The following is a 22,706-nucleotide window of genomic DNA, read 5'->3' as shown; positions in this document are numbered from 1 at the left end:
GTTGTTAATGTAAGGGAGTGCATACTAAGAATGAACTAGAGAGTGATAAAACATTACATAGATCAAGCTGTTGGTTTGATGTGTAGAGTCATTTAGAGGAGAACAGATATCGTCTTCTCACTGCATCGCTGTGTAATCTCTGTGTTAGAATATTCCTACTTATGTGTCTTGTCATTAAATAGCTTTGTTTTTCTAACAAGAGAAAAATACAATTTTAAAATCCAATCATGACATCAGGTGTTTTCAAAGTATCTTTAGTCTCCTTGATGAAAATATTGAGATGTGTTTCATCTTGAGCGGGCTGTTAAATTAAAGGGAAACAAGAGTAAACAAGAGTTTCTTTGATGAAAATGTTGAGATGTGTCTTGTCTTGAACTGGCTTTTATATTTGAGCGAAACAAGAGTCAAAATTTTTTTTGACAAATGTTGAAGCTGAAGATTCCAGTTATTTGGCATGCATCAGTGTGTTAGCCATGTTGTGTATGTGAAGATCACCCATCTTTCTGTTGTCCCAGATCAGTGATTCTCATTAAGTCATTGACCTCAATTATTCACCATAACCACAAGTATATTTATATACTATTCATTTGTTCTGGATTTTTCCATTACCTCTGACTTCGCAGTGACTCAGTCATCACTGAATGTTTCAATATACACGATAATGGCGGATGAGTCAGGCCAGATCAGCTGGTTTGACAATTTCATAAGTTATTTCCATCATCTATGTATAATTAATGAGCCAGTTGAAGTGTTGGGTTTTGATCACAATAAAGAGGACATTGCTTCCATTGTATGGCTGATCGGGGATTGGCATGAGATTCTTTTGTCACAATCCTTACAGAATCTTCAGCAGCAATCTTGTGTTCGGCCAGCCAGTAATGAAAACGTGGCAATTTTAATTCCATTACATATGCATCAGCATTTTAGATTTCAAGTTCTGAGTATCTCTATCTCATTTTATCCAACTGATTTTGTGTCAACATGCTTAATTGTTCAATCATCATAAAAGTATCATGAATGAGAAATTAATTTGGAATCTTATCAGCTAAACTTTATACATAGCCGAAGGAAATTGAAATTGAAGATGGTGAAACTGACGCTGTACGATGTCAATTTGGAAAATGATGATTTCAGTGGCAAGTGACAGCTATAGTCATATGTTAATAAGCGTTAGTCAGTTTTGAATGTCTTCTCCTTACTGTAAGGAAAGAAGCTACTGATTGTGTTATTAGAAAGTCAGTTAAGATCATGATTGTTTAGGATCAGTTTGTTCCCTTAACTTGCTTCATCAAATATCTCTTCAGACAAGAACTTAAAGTTCATGAGAAGCAAAACTTTTATGGAACTAAAGTTTAATTTCTGAAAAGTAGAAGAAATAGCTGTTTATCTGAGTTTATAACTTTAGTGCTACAGTTTTCATAGCCTACAAGTAACAATGATGGCTTAGGCCTTTGAATCCAATTTGCCCTCCACAGTAACATCCCTTGGGCATGCCAGGAGCCTATGATTGTGGATTGAATTCTTGTTTTCCAAATTTTTATGTTAGGTTTGTCAGCAATGCTCATAGATTCCAGGGAGTTGTGAACATCTGAGTGAGTAAGTTTGGTTTTACGCTGCTTTTAGCGATATTCCAGCCTTATCATCAGACACAATGAGCTTTACACATTGTACCCATTTGAGGAATCAAACCAGGGTCTTAGGCATGATGAGTGAACACTTCAGCCACTTGGCTACCCCACAGCCCCCTTAAGCATCTGAGACCTGGGTTTATCTGTATATGTTTTTAGGTCCATCAGCACTCATGGATTCTGAAAAGTTAAAATCATCCTGCAGCACTCCAAAATTTACCCCCACACCTCATATGATGCTTGTATGTAAGAGTTTCATAGAAGGAGTAAACATGTGAGACCTTCATCCTTGGGCTTTTTACACATTAAACTGATGACATGTAACAGAAATACTGATAAATGGAGTGTTCACCTCAAGTCACTCACTTGAAAGTTGAAATTATTCACAAATAGTTTATTGAAATTTAATTGCTTAATAAACATTAAGTTTTGTATTTGGTATTGACAGTGACATTAGCAAACTTATTTGGAACGAACCTAGCTAAAATTTGCATTCATGGAGGTATATATGTTAAGAAGGAGTGCATGTTGTGTAATTCTCTTTAGAATAAGATAAGGGTGAAAATGTTAGCACTTCCACATTGTTCTCCTTTACCACATGCAATTTAATTCTTATAAAAGATCAGAAACCTTCCTGTAACTCTGAAGGTGAAGGTCGTCTATACCTAAAACGGACAGTTACATGTTACTTTGATCATGGGATGCTGTCGTTGGTCGGAGGACCCTGCAGACAATTTCCGTGGCAACTTTTTCTGGTCTATAATTATTGGCCATCATAGCTGGAGGGACATCTATACTTTGGCTCTAATGGACAGCTTCTGGTCACAGGCCAAACGAACAAGGCAAAATAGACACATAATTATCAGTGAAATGTGATTCTTCCATCAGTCAGTTGGGTATACAGTGTCAGCTTGAACAGACTGTCAAATAGCTCCAGAGGAACATCCCGAAATATATTTACTGCCTGACAAATTCATACAAAATATGTACATGAAAGGCAGAAAAAAATCGCAATTTTAAACAATTTGTCAATGGCATTGTTCTGCAAATACACAAAACATGAAAAACAATCCTTAATTATTCCGCAAAACAGACTTTGGTAAGGACCAACTTTACCCAACAACTTTTTATTCAGGTAGCAACATTTTGATACAGATGGTTGTATCATTGTCAAGCAATAAAACAAAACAGACCCTTATGGGTGACATAAAAGGTAAAACAGACATGACAATAATTATGTAAATGCATCATTAACATTTGGAGACTACACCAAGTGTTACTGAAAGGAAAACATCTCAAGTCAGACAACATACCCTGCCACATGCATATGCAGAGAGAAATGTTTTTTAATGCCTGATGTGCAGGCATAGTTTATACAAGGCTAAATAATGTTAATAAATCAGAGGTCAGTTGGTGGACCAAACAATTCAGTGACCAGTGTTTTCTTGTTATATGGAAGATCCAGGTATGATTTCTGACCTGGGTAGAACATGCGAAGCCCATTTCTGGTGTCCCCGCCTCCACCGCAATATTATTGGATTATTGCTAAAATCTGGTAATATAAACCATGCACACTCATGCTCTCAGTGAGAGTAGCACTTTAATTAGCTTATTGAAACAAAGAGCAGTATGTTAATTTTGAATTATGTCTGCTCTGTACAAGTGGAGAGATTCTGCTGGTTACAACAAAAGACGATTGTTACAAATGTTAACGAGTTGTCAAGGGAATTCTAGGTCTTACACTGTGACATTTATAGAACTCTTGTGGTGCTTTAATGACTTCAATAACTTGTAATACATCATTCTGTAAAAGTGGCATGTAATCATGTGTCATTTTTTTCTATTTTTTCTCAGTGAATGACTGTTTCATTTTAGTGTTTTATTGGTTCCTAAAGTTCATGAGGGACAAAGAACTATTGGCTTCAAGTTAAAAACAAAACCTGAACTGTAATATGAGGGAGTCTGTTTCCTCACAAGCTTAACAAAATGATGTTTCTTGAACAATTTGTTCTCAACAGGGGGATTCAAACTATGTCTTGCTAAATGATTAACCACTGCACCACCTGTGATTTGATGAACAGTAGCTTTGCAAATTCCATTGATAAAGTGACATTATCGAAACTGGAGTATTGAAAAACACCATGATGACATAGTTTTCAACTTTCCTGTCAATTTGTGGGACATGTTAGTGCTGGAACCTTTGTCAAGCAAGCTATGATGAGTGAGTGAGTGAGTGAGTTTAGTTTTACACAGCTATATTCCAGCTATTGAGTGGCTCTGTGAATAATCGTGCTTGGATCAGACGATCCAGTGATCAGCATCATGAGTATCAGTCCATGTGGTTCATGCAATGACATGAGTTATCCAAGTGAGTGAGCAAGACCAGATCCTGTTGGTCACCTCTTAAAACAAGCATGGGTTACTGAAGATCAATTCTATTATACTTTTAATACTAGACATTTGTATGGTGTCGATATCCATTTCGTCATTCAACTGCTCAAGGGCACTTTGTTTTTGCCCATTGGATGACCATCACAACGGCATATCATATTTTCAATCTCAACTCCCTTGCTACCATACAACTAACCCAGATCTTCAAGGTCCAAGTAAGCTATAAACATTCTCCTACTTGATGATAGTTCTAGTTCAGTACAAGAACAATGCACATATCCCCTTTTTTCATAGATAGGTTGATGCATAAACACATACAGCAGCATCTGTACAGTTTCCATTGTATATTGGTGATGCCTGGGGTACTTGGCCCTGTGACACTGAAGCAACCAGTGCGCGCTTGCACTTCCCTCTGTATGATGGTTGTGGCATGTGGAACCTGCCTCCCACTCTGTATACATCTATAGACAGAAGGTCTGCTGTAGACTGACGGTTAGTCTCTGAATAAAAATAATTTTGATAATAACAAACATACCCATTTTAGATTAGAAAGGAAGACCAGAGATTCCAGACCTGTGGAAATCAAGACTTGCTTCATTTAGAGCTTTAGCATTGCAGAAAGGGCCTGGCAATGGGGAAAATAATGTGGTCCAGGGTCAGGCAGACAATGTCTGCTTCTTAGTCGCAGTCAAAGTCTTAATCTCTCATTTTCTATTTTTGGTGAAAACGAAAAACCCCATCAAAACTGAAAAAGACCAAAGCGAGATGGGACATTCCAGAACCTGGGGTAAATCTAGTCTTGATTCATTTACTTCTGCATTTCAGACAGAGTTGGATAGAAAGAGAATTTATATGGTCTGGGGACTGTGAGAAAGGCTAGCTAGTGGATATTTACACAAGCAAGTGCTGGTTTATTCAGGTAGTCGGCAGTGACTCATGTGTGTGTTCACTGCAGCAGTGTGTTGGATCATGTATGAAATCAGACCTTCGCTACCTCCACTGTATATATAGCATCTGCTCCTGTACATCTCTCGGCCATTGTTGCAGCAGCACTAGCTCTACCAGGCAGCACTGAGAGGCTGATCAATACGACATGCTAAAATTGCGGTATAACATTGTATATAGTCTTTTGATTTCATTGAATGCTTGCATCATGGAGTCATGCACATTTGGTTTTATGATGAATCTTTGATATTTTGATAGTCGTGGAAAGATAATATTTTCTGGGAGGATTAGTTCTATGCCATTATTTTGGAATTAATGTGTATCATAGTTAAATGTCTGGTATAAATTTCAATTCTTGTTTACACTTACTGCGTGAGAAAAATCCATTTTCTGATAATAGTTAGTCCATGAAATGATCAGGACATTGTTTTAAAATGATGGTGAAATTAGGTTCCTAGAAATTTCAGTTATAGTTCATCATTTTATATATTTTATTAACCAAGATACTATTTTATAAATCACTTGTTTAATAAGACAGTATTTTGGCAACTTCTGATTACGATCAGAATGATTTCTAAAAATTATATTTGGAGCATTGGGGTAGCCTAGTAGTTAGAGCTCATCATGCCGAAGACCTGGGTTTCTATACCCCGCATGGTTACAATGTGTGAATTCCATTTCTGGTATCTGGACATTGCTGGAATATTGCTAAAAACAGCGTGAACCTAAACACAATGACCTGTCACTGTCCTAATTCTTCCTGAGACATTCGTCAGCACATCATTTTGAGGACAATTTATAGCTTCCATGGTCAGACCTATCATTGATTGAGGGGCGGTGGGGTAGCCTAGTGGTTAAAGCGTTCCCTCGTCATGCCAAAGACCCAGGTTCGGTTCCCCACATGGGCACAGTGTGTGAAGCCCATTTTCTGGTGTCCCCCGCCATGATATTGCTGGAATATTGCTAAAAGCAGCATAAAACTAAACTCACTCACTCATTGATTGAGATGATGAGCCTTGCATTGCTATTCTATCAAGGGCCCTTTCACTTACTGTTCAATTTATGTTCATTATGAAAAGTAATGCTTTCTCAAAACACCACTTCTTTGAAAGAGTGATTTATCAACAGATGGGCTAGTCATCTAGGGATTGTGTCCCTTTGGTGCACCAGAATCCTATCCTAGTTTGTCCCGTGTTTCTAGGTTTGTCAGCACTGCACCCATACTGGTGGATTTCATCAGAGTTGTTTCATCTGACATCTGCATATTTGACTTTCCAGCCACATTTAGCAGACATTTCTTGATAAAACGAATATAATTCAAACTGGCTCCCAACCCAACTTCCCCACTGTTTTATGGAATAGCGATGTTTTCCATCAATTCCAGTACTGATGTAAGACTTTTTCAGGCTGTATAGTTGTAATGAGGAAGCAACTTTCACTTCTGTCTGCTAACTAACAGATGTGTAAAAAGTTACACCTTAGATTTCATTTGTCATCAAACTGTCCATCTGCTTGTCAATGATGCTGGTCCCACCAGTACTCTACTACCTGTGTTGGAACTCTAATGGCAGACAGTTCATGTTAAAGTGTCATTTTCAATTTAGCAGGGAATTTAGTTACAGAGTTGCTCCCATAAAGAATTGCAATTGTCAAGCCTGATAGTCTGAAATTAGTGAGGGCTAGTTTGAGTAGGAAGTTAGATGTGAAATAGTTTTGGCTTATTCTCTTGGGTCTCCTACAGTGGAAGAGCAAATTGTAGATGTGTTTTGGAAATGGCTCTGGCTGAAATGATGTATTCTGTTTGAATAACATGCATTTACACCAGTGATATTCACCAGCACAAAAAGACAACTTTTTAGGACAAGGATGGTATAGCAAAAAATCAAACGTTGTTGTTCTCTGATGATGATAATAAACTGTCTCTTTGCATATGATATATTGTACAGTCATTACAGTACATACACTTTTCGGAAAGCTTCAAGACTTGCTGTGTTTAAGGCATCAATATTTCATAAAATTTGTCTGGCATTTTGAAATTGCATAGTATCATTCTGCCATCATCTGATGCAAGATTATTCCAAGACAACTCCTGTTTTCAGGAACCAGAATTGGTTCTGGACCGGGTTTGGTACTGCTGGATTCTGAATCACATGTGCTTGTTTTGGTCTCAGAAGTAAGGTCGTTACACTGAGAATAGTCTGTCTCACAGTCCCAGAACCATGTTATTTTCCCATCCACTTGGCAATATCTGCTATGTTACAGCTCCAAATGAAGCAGGTCTAGATTCCCTATTGTTCTGTATGTCCCAGCTCACTGGAGTTCCTATTCAAATTAAATGGTATTTTCTGTCACATCACAAATGTGTACATTCAGAGACTAGCATTAGTCTACAGTAAGAACAACAGAATGAATTGTTGTTTGGAAAACAGCATGATGCTCTTTGCTCAGGTGGTTGTACTTGGGCTCTTAACATTTTTGTATGACAATTTCGTTTAAGAAGAAAGATAAAATTTGTCCATTCCTTAACTTTTGCTTGATTACTATAGCAGTACATCTTGGGCATTGAAACAGCAGCACTAGCAGTTGTAGGTTATTTTCAGTCCTCCTTTGAATCTATAGAGCCTCCTCTAATCACAATTTCCAAAAGTGAGGGTATAGATATATGTTTATATATAGCCAGAACTTGGCACTGAGTCAATGAGATTCATTTGGCATACTGTATTAAGTACCAGGACACCCATGTAGATTGGTAAGGCAAACGCTTGAAACTTTGAATAATGCTCATGTTGCTAACTAGCGCCATATAATAATGCAGTTTTGGCAGTTGTGTTCCACCAGCAGCTGGAATATGGGTAGATAAGATCCTCATATAAGGAATTTCAGAGCCACAGGGGTCAAAATCTGTGATAATTGAAGGATTGTTGGGTTGTTGGTCTGTGTAAGGTTACCTTCACTTGTTCTTATGGACTATGTTGAGGAGGACATTGCAGAATAGCTTGTGATGCATACCAGGGATGAACGAATTCCCAACTTGATGGTGTAGCTGTTCTTTGGGAATTCTTATTGGTGTGGATAATGGAGGAGGATCTATCCTTTGAAGTAAGTTTTAAATACGTAACCAAGTTATTTTCATGACCCATCATTGATCATGTGGATCCATATGTTTGTAATGGGTGTGCAAACTATTTACAACTATTAGCCAAAGTTTGTTTAACTGCATAAAAATGCCTAAGCAAGTCTCTTCTGAGCTGAGTGTACTGTATGTTCTTGCTTTCCTTGTTATCTTAACATGGAACTGATGTAAGTAACTTGCCAAATAAATAAGGAGTCATTTTAAGTACCATCATTTCAAAACATTGCATGAATCCAAAGGGTACCTTCGTGTTTAGAAAGTCAGTGCTTTTGCTTATGCAGAATTGAAATAAAAGTTTTAACATCTTTTGAATATGTTTAGGTTTATACTGGAGAAAGCTTTTAAGTACACAATTTTGAGGTCTTGCCTCAAGCTACCTCTTTGGTGTGAGCCTGGAGCTTATCTTGACAAGAGATGTTTACTCATATTGGGATTGATATACACTATACTTCTACCAGTTCTTTCCATATGTACCTTGTGTTTACATACTGAAGGGATTTCTTGTATTTTTGTCTGTACAGAGTTGCCAGAATTGTTCTTTGGCCTGCATTATTTTCAGCTTTGGTGTGCGTCATTTTCAGCTAAAAGATCAGTCACAGCCAGTCATAGTGTAGACTAACGAGTCTCTGAAATGAGCATATTCTTCAAAAAGCACATCTCATAGTGAAAAAAAGAAATGGAAACTTTCTCATCTTCAAGCTGTGGAAATCTAGACTTGCCACATTTTCTAGGTTTGTGTTGGCGTTGTTGGTTATATTTGCTTCAGGATCTGTATGATAGACTAGTCTTAGTTTACAAACACAACAACTGTAAGTGAGTAATGTTTTACGCCACAATTAGCAATGGTCCAGCAATCTCATAGCAGGGAATAGGCTTCACACGTAGGTGAAGTTATTTGGTGCTCTTCAACTTCTTTTTTCTAACTATAGAAATAAGGAAGATTGTGGCTTTCTATAATTTCTGTTCAATCAATGGCATAAAATTAACTATGGCCAGATGTATTTAGCACCCTTGAAGTGGTAAATACATCACTCCAACACATATAATGTACATTTTCACAGAAATTAATGCTGTTGCATAAGTTCTCATGCATATACCATGTGTTCACTCCATAATAACAGTCATGAAATTAATTATTACAGTTAGCATACTGTATAATGGTAATTATGTGCCTTAATTACAGGTCAGGTCTGGATTAGTGGGATTTACACCTGTCCATTAGATGTCATATCTATAATTAAGGTATGCACTGGATAGAGAGGTGTGCTTGGCCAGCCCGGAAACTGCTTGTGTTGGTTGATGAACTTCAGTAGACATTCAGTTGCCCAGCCATTACTGTCAGCAGTAAACTTGGGGTGAGAGGGCTCTGGTTAATTAATATTTGAAGCTAATGAACTTGAACATGAGGCTGAGTTCAGTGTACTCTTACCTAAATCTTATATAATATCATATACTGACTATTTACTCTTAAATGCGGTGGACATGTCTTAGAGAGGGTGGGTGTTGGAGAGTAAGTGTTTGAGGGTCGATGAATTTTATCAGCAGGTGCTTGTTCTTATTTAGTTACTTTTTCTTACCTGTTTGTGTTATTTGTTTATGTTACTTGTTTGAGTTACCCATTTTTATGTTTGGTATTGTTATCATAACAAAGTCTTTGTACTATAAGAGACTTGTTAATGTGAAGGTTATCACCATGTTCATATGGCGATATGAACTGTTCTTTTTCTTCATAATCTGTTCAAATGTAGTCCCTTATTTATGTAAGGAATGATCTTTGGAATAGCATACATGAGAGTTTTCATGTGATGATACAACTGATTGTACATCTGCTGATGCTGTACTTGTACAGACATTAGTCGATATTTTTGTTGGTGAGCTTTTTTTCGGTGACAATAAATGCAATGACAGTTCATTAGCCTGGACCCTATGAATTCCGAAATACCCTCACAACAGTTAATGTACAGATAATATATTCAGATGATATCATAATGTAATGTGCAGATCAAAACTTCTGACGATATCTTCAGGCAATGTACAGGTAATATCCTCAGATGTTGAATTCAGTGAAGACAACATTAGCATGAAGTTTATATGGTCCACTTTTGGTGACGTCGATGAATGTGCACCATGCGGGTCATGGAAGCAATGTGCTTTACCGAGAATACATAACCACAAACCTAGGCTTACTTACCTGGTGTCCAAAAGAGAATCAACTGACCTGAGCATACTGCACATGCAGTGGTTGGTACAGAGAGCAACACCTCATTGAAACAGCTGACAAAACGCTCCCTTCTGGTGTTATGTGCAGATATCAACCTACAGTGGTATCTTCAGTTTAGTGCAAATAATGGCCTCAGATCATGTGGACAGCTTACATGCAGAAATTGAAATATGGTGAGTGAGTGAGTGAGTGAGTGAGTGAGTGAGTGAGTGAGTGAGTGAGTGAGTGAGTGAGTGAGTGAGTGAGTGAGTGAGTGAGTGAGTGAGTGCATGCGTGCATGAGTGAACATTTTTTATGCCGCTTTAGCAATATTCCTGCAATATCACGGTTGGGCACACAATAAGTGGGCTTCACTCAGAAAAATGGGGATATCATCAATTACAATTAATGTCTTGCTGAACGACAAGCTTACATATTGATACAGTGCAATAAAGTATTAAACACAGCATTTGATTCCAACAGCCATTATTTATTAATCAGGAGAATATACAGCACGAACATCTGGACAGCCAGCTGACCGATTTGAATATATTGATCCTTGTCACAGGATTCTGCTGGTTGTTGAATAATGTGTTGTATCATTTCCATCACTGAGACAATGCTGATCCAGCTTTTATATATTAAATGTGAATACCTCGCTGTTTGATATCATCATTCATATACTGATAACAGTATTGGATGTCATGTGGTTACAATGTGATATAACTGTTGCTTTCAGGTGATACAGCATTGTGTGGGATTGGTGCCAGTGTGATATAATCAGTAATACCTTGGTTCCATGTGATATGATATTTTCAGAGTTATGCATTGGTTCATAGGTGATATAATATTTTCAGTGTTCTGTATTGGTTTGATTGTGATATGATATTTTCAGTGTTTTACACGAGTTCAAAGGTGCTATGAAATTTTCTGTGTTACACATTGGTTCAAAGGTAATATGATATATTCAGTGTTCTAGATTGATTCAAAGGTGATATAATATTTTCAGTATTATGTCTTGGTTCCAATGTGATATGATAATTTCAGTGTTCTTCACTGGCTCAAAGGTGATATGATATTTTCAGTGTTATGCCTTGGTTCAAAGGAGGTGAGGATGGGCGGCCAAGTGGTTAAAGCACTTGCTCATCATGCAGAGGACCATGGTTTGATTCCCCACATGGGTATAATATGTGAAGCCAATTTCTGGTGTACCCCACTCTGATATGGCTGGAATATTGCTTAAAGCGGTATACAACCATAGTCACTGGTTCAAAGGTGGTATATTATCAATGTTATACATTAGTTCTTATGTGGCGTATCATCTGTTTGATATCCTTATCCCATTGCAATATGATGTGTTTCTCTTGTCTTATACTGATATCATCATTATGTGATTGTTCCAAGAAGGTGTTTCAGTGTGTTAATAGTAACAATATGATATAATGGTTTCATTGTGATGCTGCTTGGTGTTTGGGCAAACATTAACGATAAGCTACAAGCCCGAAATAATTCCAGTGCCAGATGTTAACCACTTTGGTAAACCCCAGAGGTTGGATATGGAACTGACAAACCTGAAAACAGGTCAGAACCAGCCCATTGGTCATTGTAGTGTTGGTCATATGCTTTTGTCTGTCACTTAATTGGTTAATCAGAATTGACGCTTTTTAGTCTGGCACCAGAAACTGCAATATATCCACTGGGACCTAGTCCCAATTTACCCTGATTCCTTCTTTTGTGCCTCACTGTCTGCTCCATTGATTGATGTTATTGAACTTGTAACACATCTCACATTGTAATTATGCTCAGATATTGCCGCTGTATAGTGTATTGGAAGGGTCAAGTCTGGTCACCGATCTGGGATAGAGAGGCACTGTTTATTGACGGTCCCAATATAGCCAAGTCTCGTGTGAGCATGTGTTGTTATGTCAGCCTATGAGTTGGCATTTACCATCTCCTCGTGCATGTTTGAGAGCTACAATACCCATCACATAGCAATAAGTAAGCAGAGGAAATCTCGAGAGGTTTTATAAGCTGGGTGATGTCAAAAAACCAGGGAAGATTACGTTTCTTCAAGGATATACAGTGTGCCTGGTTGAAGTCACTTTTTGCAATTGGATTGGTTTATTATTCTCCTTCAGCTCTGGCTCCACGTTGTATTACTGAGTGTGTATTGAGCTGCTGTTGAATAAGTGCATTATTTATACTCAAGCAGATAATGCTGGAACTGTCCCCATATCTTGTGTAATGTTTTGTATAATGCACGCTGTGATCTGGCTGAGATAATGCAAGGAGTTGCTTCCCTTTGAAGTTTAAATTTTGACGATTTGTTGTTCATATTTATGAAATATGGAAGGAAATTCTAGAGTCATGCCAGGTTGCTGGTCTGCAGCTCTCCCAATAAGATAGGTCAATAAGACTTGCCTCCATCACAACCAGGCACCACCCGAGCACTGGAACAGCTTGGACGTGTGTACGCCAAGAGGCGTTTTCATCCAGGCTATTCCTTGTTGGTGTACGGCCTCCTGGGGATCTCGAGGTTCCCTGACTGGACACAGAGTTGCGGAAAAATCCCTTCATTGATTAAGCCGTCTGACAGATTGTATTTCCTTCTGGATCTCACAGGTTGTATATGAACAACGATTCAACACAAGTTTATTGATTTTCGGGAAGATTTAGTCCGCGATGCTACGAGAACGAGAGGTAGGTGGCTGTGTGTTATAATTGTTCAATTAATTGCATTACAGGGAATAATTAGACACTGTTTAACACACCTGCCTATTTGAAGCTTGAGTAGATGGGATAGGCGAGAGCTCTGTCATAACAAGGGGGAAGTGAAGAGCTTGGGGAAGCAGCGTGAATGGATCTTGTGAGTGCAGTGCTGCTTGTCATCACCTCTTACAGGACCCTGCAGTCCATTCAGCACCAATAGGCAGGTGCAATAGATGAAGAAAAGTACTTCCTTCATGGAGGTGTAGCTCTGCATCCATGATCCTAGGTACTCCATCACTGTACTTAATCTCCATGCCCATATCCCTGTCAGTCTGTATCACAGCTTTCAGTTTTCATGTTGATCTTCTGAAGACCTTTGTTTCATAGTTCCATTGGATATGCCAGGGATTCAGGGAAAGCTAAAAATATCTTCAAACATGGTACTTAGACAGACTTCTCAGCTGTATATGTGGAATGTAGACTCTGGCAAAAATGATGATGTAACCTGCTAACTCTACTTTACACTTGATCAAAGTGACAGCGCTGGAACAAAGAGGACACTGTTGTCATTGTCATAATCAACATTACCTTACCCACAGTAAAATTCGGTAGACTCTTTTACATTTCTGAAAATACATTTTTGACAACAGCAGTAATTGCATGTTTCTTGAAACTGCATATTTTGGATCATGTACCAAACCATTTATTTTTGTTAATATTTACGTGCTTATGGTGCTGTCTCCCTGTTGGTGGTTCTGGAAATGAACTTTTGGCGGGTTGTATTCTTATTGTTGTTGTGATTCAGTGTGAAGGGGGTTGAGGGTAGCATGATGGATAAAGCGTCTGCTCGTCATGCTGAAGACCTGGGTTCGATTCCCCACATAAGAACAATGTGTGAAGCCCATTTCTGATGTCCCTTGCTGTGATATTGCGAGAATATTGTAAAAAGCGATATGATATGTTTTCTGGTACACAGATGCCAGTATTTAAATATTTAATTTGGGGGACTATTTTCATGCATTTGACAATAAATCAATAACAGTAAAATGTTTAGCCCTTAGCATGTGAGTGTGCATGGTCATAAATTCTATGTAAAAACCACAGACTAATTGACTTGTACCAGCTGTGTACACTTAAAGGCCCTTAAAATGGATGCCAGGACAGATTACCCAACCGTGTAGCATGTTGTCTGACCATTAAAGTATATGTCTGAAATATATTTCATAGCTTTGAATCAACGAGGTATATATCATGCATAGTCTGTCGTACAGACCCTGAAGTAAATATAACCAAGAAAGCCCATACAAGTCTAGAAAATGTGGCAAGTCTAGATTCCTTTAGCTTTCTGAAAATGAATAAAGTCTCATGGCTCCATTTCATTATAGTATTATTTTTTTTTCACTATGAACTTTTTACAGTAAAATATGTTCATTTCAGAGACTAGTTGTTAGTCAGTATAATGTATGATTCATGTCATCACAGAGATCTTTCATGGTTGAATAGACAGAGTTTATCTATCAGTGGATGGTCATTGGCAGGCCCTCTTGTTTCTGAAAAGCAACAGATGTTTAATAATAATACTATTCCAGTGAGGTGATATGATATCATTGGTATAGCAGTGCTTCTAATGTGATAAATCATCTGTGGGATACACAGATTCCAGTGTGACTGAACAATTCTATGTAATACATTGGTTCCAACTCCTGTATCGTCCAAATGATATATATGCTGATTACAGTGGAATATAATCCATATGATACACTGTTCAAAAGTAGTATCAGTCCTTGATACATTATGGTTCAAAAGTATCAATCTGTGATACACGTTCAATAGTAGTATCACTCTGTTATACACTGTACAAAAGTAGTATAAATCAGTGATACACTGTTCAAAAGTAGTATCAGTCCTTGATACATTATGGTTCAAAAGTATCAATCTGTGATACACGTTCAATAGTAGTATCACTCTGTTATACACTGTACAAAAGTAGTATAAATCAGTGATACACTGTTCAAAAGTAGTATCAGTCTGTGATACAATGTTCCGAAGTAGCATTAGCCAATGTCCACTAGTTCCCTGCGTGATGTCTAGTTTACAAGGGATAAGACAAGGATTTGGTGAGGTCAGAATTTATTGTGTCTGAGAGGGGTATCCATGTTAAACCATGGCACAGATTCTATGATTGGCCGAGGTGCATAAGTCAGGACAAGTGCTAGCAGCCACTCACAAATGGATGTCTTCAGTTAGTTACTGTGCAGCCATTAATTTCCATATTACCTCATCCTATAACAAACGTCCCATTAAACATGCTTCAGTTGAACAGGCTCATTACCGTCCTTATCAGTGCAGAGGAATTCTTCTGTACAAATTACATAACATGCATAACGCTTGGAGTTACGAAAGAAACAAACTTTAAGATATTATTGTGACTATTTAGGCACTGGACCAATTTTTTACATCATGTAGTCTGTCAGGAGCTTGATCCTTGAGGTAGATGTTCCTATTTGGCATAGGTATGTTCCAAGTGTTCAGTTTTCTTGCTTGACTATCCCTCTGAACCACATTGCTCTCAGAGTTAGGAGAGACTTTGGCATTAGTGGATGACTACATTAGTGACATCATGTTATGCCCCCAATGAAAGATTCCACTTCAGGCAGCTTCTTCATTTGAAGGTCTAAATGTGTCAGTCAGCCCTCGTATCATACTGGACTTAAACATGGTAAGTCTCTAGTGATGTCACTCTATTGTTCTCATGGGCACTTTTTTCATAATATCCCTCAAATCTGATACAATGTTGCTTCCTATGGCAATTATCTAAATAATGTCACTCTTACCTGGCATTATCGTAATAACGTCCCTCTGTTCCGAAACTTTGAATTATTACTTGTCATGGAGATTGGTACAACTTTGTCTTGTCATCACTGAATATGAACATAAAATATTGCATTACTGATATTTCTCAGTTTTCAGTTTTGAACTCCTATCCCTTCACTTACTGTCTTGGGAGTTTTAACCAAGCATGCTGTGAATGATGTGATTTTTTTCTCAGTATGAACCATGTGTTGCTCTCAAGACAGGTAGTGCTGGCACCGTAAGTGCAGAGCATGGTTAGCACAGACAAAGCAACATTGTGTGTTGTGCTTGCAAGATGAGGTGTCAGCTGCCAGTCTCATCCCAGATGATTTCATCAGTGATTACCAAACATTGAAATTATGTCTAAAGTATGTATCTTCAGACGGTTTATAAGTTGGATGTAATATGACCCATGGGTTTTATTGAAAAGTAAGACCTCTTCCCTTGGGAAATGCATGCGAGCCTTTGGCCCTGGGGCATTTCATGTGGGAAGCGGGCTTACTTTTCAATAATGCCCACGGGTCATGTTATATCCTACATATAAGACCCTGGACATACAAGCCAAATCTCACCTCAACCCAGCTAAAACATAGGATAAATTACAGCACTAGATTGCCTGGGATTTATGTGGGTTAGGTCCCCAGCAATCCATGCTTACCAGAGGAGGTGGCATAATAGACAAAGTGGTCAGCTTAGTGACTATCTGCTTAGGATAGTGCTCATGACATTAGCCACTGGATTGTCTGGTCCAGACTGAGAGGAATGTTAAACGAAACAAAAATGTTTAGCAAGTGTAGAATGAGAAGCATGATGCAAGAACATGCTTTTGGTGTACTCAAAAGGTAGAATTCTAACTGAACAGTTCATAATTATATGGAACTATTTCCATGTACTGTTATATGAACACCTGGTGTCTTCACTGAATTTAAGTTTTCTATAAATCTCACATGGTGATTTTACCATTGATACAGGGGCAGTGGGGTGGCCTAATGGTTGAAGCGTTTGCTTGTCATGCTGGAGACATGGTTTGATTTCCCACTTTTCCCATTTCAATATGTGAAGCGCATTTCTTGTGTCCCAGATATTGTGGAATATTGCTAAAGGCAATGTCAGTCTATACTCACTTACTCACCTTTGATGCTGATTGGATCTTGTTTTGACAGGCAGTTGAAACAGATTATTATCTATCCGATGTTTCATATTTACATACCTTGTTATATGGTGAAATCAGTGTCTCTATGCTTAGGTATATCCTTTCAAGTCATGACTGGATACATAAAGGGTACATAAATTTCATTTTGCTTTGAAACTGTGTCCATCCATTGTAGTTTGTGTATATTGACAGAAACTGAGGTTTGCCTTATCAGAATTTGTATATCTCGTTCATAACCCTTTTAACACAAGCTAACATGGCAGTGCTTTAACAAGCCATTAGAGCAGATACCTATTAGAACAACAAAACAAACAGTGCTGATAATCAATAAAGAAGAAATTAACTTTACTGCTGTGTACTTTTGTTTTACATCCTACCAACAGACATGCTTGCAGTTACTTCCATTATGTCTTGGGGGAGGAAGTGGAATTCAATAATGTTGCTTGTAGTATCCTTTTGTGTAGGATCTAGCATTTGCATGTTTTGTGTGGGAGATAGTCTTTCTTTGAGTCTTTTACTAATCAGTCTTGGCTGCTTCTTGTCATATACAGCAGGGGGTCGACTAATGCTTAGTCTATGAATATACATGATTTTGATTATAACAAATAAACCCATTAATGTTGAAAAGGAGCCCCAGGGAGACTGGAGATTCAGACGTGGGGAAATCTAGACTTGCTTCATTTAGAGTTTTAGCATCACAGGGGGGGAAGGGTACGGGGAAAATAATGTGGTTCAGGGACTTTGAGACATGACTGAGCATGGGTTTATTCAACAAACATGTAATTAGAAGAAAGTTAAGTGAGTTTGTGTTTGGCCTGCATGTATCTGGTGTGAGGGCTTCATCTTAAGGTACATTCAGTGTGGTAAACAAATATTCTTCTTTTCGTTTTGACGGTAATGGAGCTAATTCTGTTAATCATAATATATTTAATAAATACCTGTTGTGTGGCCAAGGTACATGAACAGTGTTGCCAAGGAAACAGATTCAAGGATATAATAATGTCCATCAACAGGGAAAGAGTGGCTGTTTGTGGATGAATATGTTGTAGATGGATTCGTCACATTATGCGTTAATTCTTACAACAGTTATGGAAACAAACTTAAATGGCTGGACACAAATTGTGGTCAAACATTATTGTACATAAATGTTTAGAAATCTGATTACTTCCTGGTATTTTAGTTTACAGCAATGTTGCAAATATTGTATTTCCTTCTTGAAACATTGCATCATAGTGTTTCATCAAACAAGCGCAACATAGTGTTTTATTCTTGAAATGTAGTATCCAGTCTTATGATACAAGTGCAACAGTGTGTTTCCTTTTGGAAATATTACATAGAAACCAGTCTCATCATACAAGTGCAACAATTGTGTTTCCTTTTTGAAATATTACATAGAAACCAGTCTCATCATACAAGTGCAACATTGTGTTTCCTTTTGGAAATATTACATAGAAACCAGTCTCATCACACAAGTGCGACATTGTGTTTCCTTATGGAAATATTGAATAGTATTATTTCATCATAAAACTGAAACATTGTGTTTCCTTATGGAAATATTAGATAGTATCTGGTCTCATCACACATGGGCAACATTATGCAGTGACATAGCATACAGCTGTGATCTTTGACATCCAAGGTTTGTCAGATCTCACAAGGATTTTTAAAGTGTGCTCAGTGTTGTGTGTACCAGTGACAGTTTTTGTGACTTTGCCAGTATGACAATGAATGTGTGTTGTTTTGCAGGAGTTGGTGGGAAATGCAGCCTCACAGCGCAATTGGCGTGGTATTGCCATCGCCCTTCTTGTCATTGTCGTCGTCTGCTCACTTATCATCACTGCTGTAGTCCTGCTGTCTCCAAGTAAGTCCCTACATTTGGTTCACATACACTGATGTTGTCATGCCAAGTGTTTCAGTGCTTCAGTGTTTCAATCTCAGATAAGGCCAGACCACGTTTATTTCTTGTTTCATAGATTTTGTTCTCAGAAAACCTAAAAGTAGGATAGAGAATTTGTGTTTTAAAAATCACCAATCAAAGTAATATTCCTTTTGAATGCTACAAGTGTTTTACTTTTGGGAATTTATGAAGTGTCGATGGGTAAAAAAAATATTTGTTTTTGTAAGAATTCATTTTTAGTCAATAGAGACATAAGAATTTTGTAAAAATTTGTATGGTATTTCATATTCTTGAACAAATACAACTGTTAGATCAGTAAAACAAAAAATAGATTTGGTCTGGCTTAAGGATATGCTACTAAACTGGTGAATGGTTGGGCTCAATTGAGTGGTCTGACTTGAAAGTCAGCAGTAATTGGTTTACCTGTTCTTTTGTTGTAATGAGTAATGTGTTGCGTAACTGACTGAATGACTCACTAACGGTGGTTGGTTGGATATCCTTATTTAATGGTCTGTTTATCATGTTTAAGACTGTGGATTGATACCCCACATGGGTACAATGTGCGAAGCCCATTTCTAGTAATATCACCCACTCACTCACTCACTCACTCACCCACTCAGTCACTCACTCGACCCGTGAAGATCCGGGGTAGAATAGGCCTTCAGCAACCCATGTTTGCAATAAAAGGTCAGACTCGTTGACTTGGTTGAAACATGTCATCAGTTCCCAAAGTGTTATGATCGATGCTGTTGCTGTTGATCGCTGAATTGTCTAGTCGATTATTTACAGACCGCTGCCATATAGCTGGAATATTGCTAAACTCACTTATTACTAAAGTATGAATGTTGAAATAGATTTGACACATGGGTTTTCAGGATATCTAGAATGGCTTGTTTGAATGTCTTTCTACCTCACCACCTCTTTTCTGACATGACCAGTGAAGGTCCCAGGGTAGAATAGCCGTCAGCAACCCATGCTTGCCATAAAAGGTGACTGTGCTTGTCGTAAGCCGCGACTAACGGCATCGGGTGGTCAGGCTTGCTGACTTGGTTGACTCATCGGTTCCCAATTGTGCAGATCGATGCTCATGTTGTTGGTCACTGGATTGTCTGGTCCAGACTCGATTATTTACAGACCCTCCGCCATATAGCAGGAATATTGCTGAGTGTGGCGTAAAACTAAACTCACTCACTCACTCACTTTTCTGACATTGTACATTGCAGCCATTACATTCAATCTCATTGAAACACAGCTTCAGCTTTATTGATTTGCTACATGCACAAAAAAGAGGACAGAAACAGTTGTTTTTACATGATTGATACTTTGAAAAAGAAAGGATGTTTTGTTAAAGGTCTTAATCTGTTAAAAGAAGGACACTTGCTGGATGAATGCCATCACTTATTGAAAGTCAGGCTAATCTCTTTTCGTTTTTTATCTTCAACCTCCCCATGAAGCCATTAATCTTTTAAAAGGTGGTAGGCAATGCTTAATGAAGATGTGATCCCGGTTGCCTAGAGGCAAACTAACAGATCTGGATGTCTGCTGTCACTCTCCTGTGACTCCCAATCACTTCATTAGAGAGCTTCAGGAGGCAGTGCCTATATTCGTTCACCTGATATCATTCTTTCCCCATATTTTCCTTCAAATGATGACAATCTGGAAATTTTCCCTGTGAGATAGGTATTTTGAGTAATGTGTCCCCTTACCTGATGATGATATATGCTGAAATTTCCCCTGTGACATAACAGTCTTTGTCCATGTTTCACCTCATCTAACGACAGTCTGTGTTACAAATTTCCCTTTGAGATAAGTCTTTTCCCATGTTTTCCCACTTCTAATGACAGTCTGTGTTAGAAATTTTCCCTGTGAGATAACACTCTTTTCCCAAATTTTCCTCATCTGATGATAGTCTGTGTTAGAAACAGTCTTTGCCCAAGTTTTCCCTCATCTAATGACAGTCTGTGTTAGAAATTTCCCTGTGAGATAACAACCTTTGCCTAAGTTTTCCCTCATCTTATAACAATCTATGCTGAAATTCCTTGAGCTAGATAACAGTCTTTGTCTATACTTTTCCCTCATCTGATGACAGTCTGTGCTGGAAATTTTCCCTGTGAGATAAGTCTTTGCTTATATTTCCCCTCATCGGATGATGATACGTTCTGAAATTTCCCTTGTGAGTTAACAGTCCTTGTCCATATTTTCCCAAGTCTCGGCCTCACCAGACAAATCTTTAATAAAGTTTTCCAGCATTCTTTTTTAACTCCCTATGTTTTGCTAATGATTTAACAGTCAATGTTGAAGTTTCCAAAAGATATTAGCACATGTCAGTATTTGCCATTTTCTGATAACAATCTTTGTCCAGATTTTTTCACGTCATGTAACAAACCAGGATTGTCTGTTCCCAATAACATCATAATGGATACCAGAAATGGGCTTCACATATTGTACCCATGTTGGTAATCTAACCGAGGCATTCATCGCGATGAGCAAATCCTTAAACCGTTAGACTACCCCACCACCCCATTTCTTGTACGAGGACATCCAGTGTCCATATTTTCCCTGATGTGACAACAGTTTTAATTCACAAAGTGTACCTGACATAACAGTTTGAATTCTTACATCCTCTCATGTAATGACAGACTGTTCATATACTTCAAAGGTAAATAGACTGGATGTTTTATTCTCTCTCCCTTTGATGCACCTTAAATCCTGCTTACAGCTGAAGAAGTTCCTTTGTAACTGAACTACCTTGACAGCTTCAAAGGCCTTCTGAAAATGCTCCTCTCCATCACCAGCCGTTTATGTGTTGAATGCAGACAAATTATTTCTTAAGCTGTTCCTAGTACTCTTTGTCTGGAACATGGCACAGATTGAATCTTTATCAGATCTGAGAATTGCTAATATACAAATCAATTTTTGTATTGTATGCTAACACATCATCTGTCAATGTGTCTATCTATAGATAGGAAATGGAATGATTAGATAGCAGGAATAGATTGTCATGGCAACAAGAATCTTGCATCAGAGATTTTGTTTCACATATTTGAACTGAAGTATTTCACAAGTAGCAGGTAGTGTAACTTTAATTATTGACCTTTGAAACATGACATGAATTGTGGTGACATTTGATATCAAAATGATATGTCTGGAAAAATCTTGTAATACCATTCCTTAGTATCTGGTTTTCAAACATGTTGCTTTAGAGCATCTTGATGTAAAGATGCAATTCTGAATGTTTTCTTACTGTTGATACCCAGTGTAAATCACAAACAATAAGGACAATGCTTGCGTCTTGCCTCATTCGATGAGTTTTTATAAATATGTCAATATTTTCATTTGTGGCTCAACAATAACCTTAGTACATGTATTATGATTTTTTCCAAAACGTAAAAGATTAATTTGGAAAGACATGTTGATTAATGCCAATAAAAATCTGCACCAGATCATGTAAAGGCTTTTGTAAAATTGTATCCATGTGTGGAAATAAACGTTCAGCGCCATGCTTCACTCACTACTCAATCACCACAATCATTTTGAACACATCACTTCTCAAATGATGATAATTCTATGGATGTACAACCTCTTTATTCTGTGATTGGCAACATTTCACTTAGATTCTTAAATGTTGTCAAGCAAACCAATGTCCATCAAAGAAAACATATCTTGTAATATATTTGATTACATAATAGGTCAACATATGGAAATGTTTTCACACAGATTTTTAATACTAATTAATAGAGCATAAGGACCACCTCATTCTTGCATGATATCATGGGTAATCTGTTGTGAATGACCTGAAC

The 22,706-nt window shown here is 37.8% G+C and overlaps 1 protein-coding gene across 7 annotated transcripts in view; it reads left to right on the top strand.

Annotated features, from left to right (window-relative positions):
• LOC137297712 (dipeptidyl peptidase 4-like) overlaps window positions 1–22,706 on the top strand; it is a 499,818-nt gene that overhangs the window by 440,127 nt on the left and 36,985 nt on the right. For all 7 annotated transcript variants that reach the window (XM_067829642.1, XM_067829640.1, XM_067829641.1 and 4 more), the window contains one exon: window positions 18,756–18,870. In XM_067829642.1, coding sequence (XP_067685743.1) covers window positions 18,756–18,870 — 115 coding nt within the window. The remainder of the gene's footprint in view (window positions 1–18,755; window positions 18,871–22,706) is intronic.

The sequence above is a fragment of the Haliotis asinina genome, chromosome 10, assembly GCF_037392515.1.
Source record: "Haliotis asinina isolate JCU_RB_2024 chromosome 10, JCU_Hal_asi_v2, whole genome shotgun sequence".
In the NCBI taxonomy this organism is placed as follows: domain Eukaryota; kingdom Metazoa; phylum Mollusca; class Gastropoda; order Lepetellida; family Haliotidae; genus Haliotis; species Haliotis asinina.
Note: the sequence above shows the minus strand (reverse complement) of the source record. Positions and strands in the feature narration are given on the sequence as shown.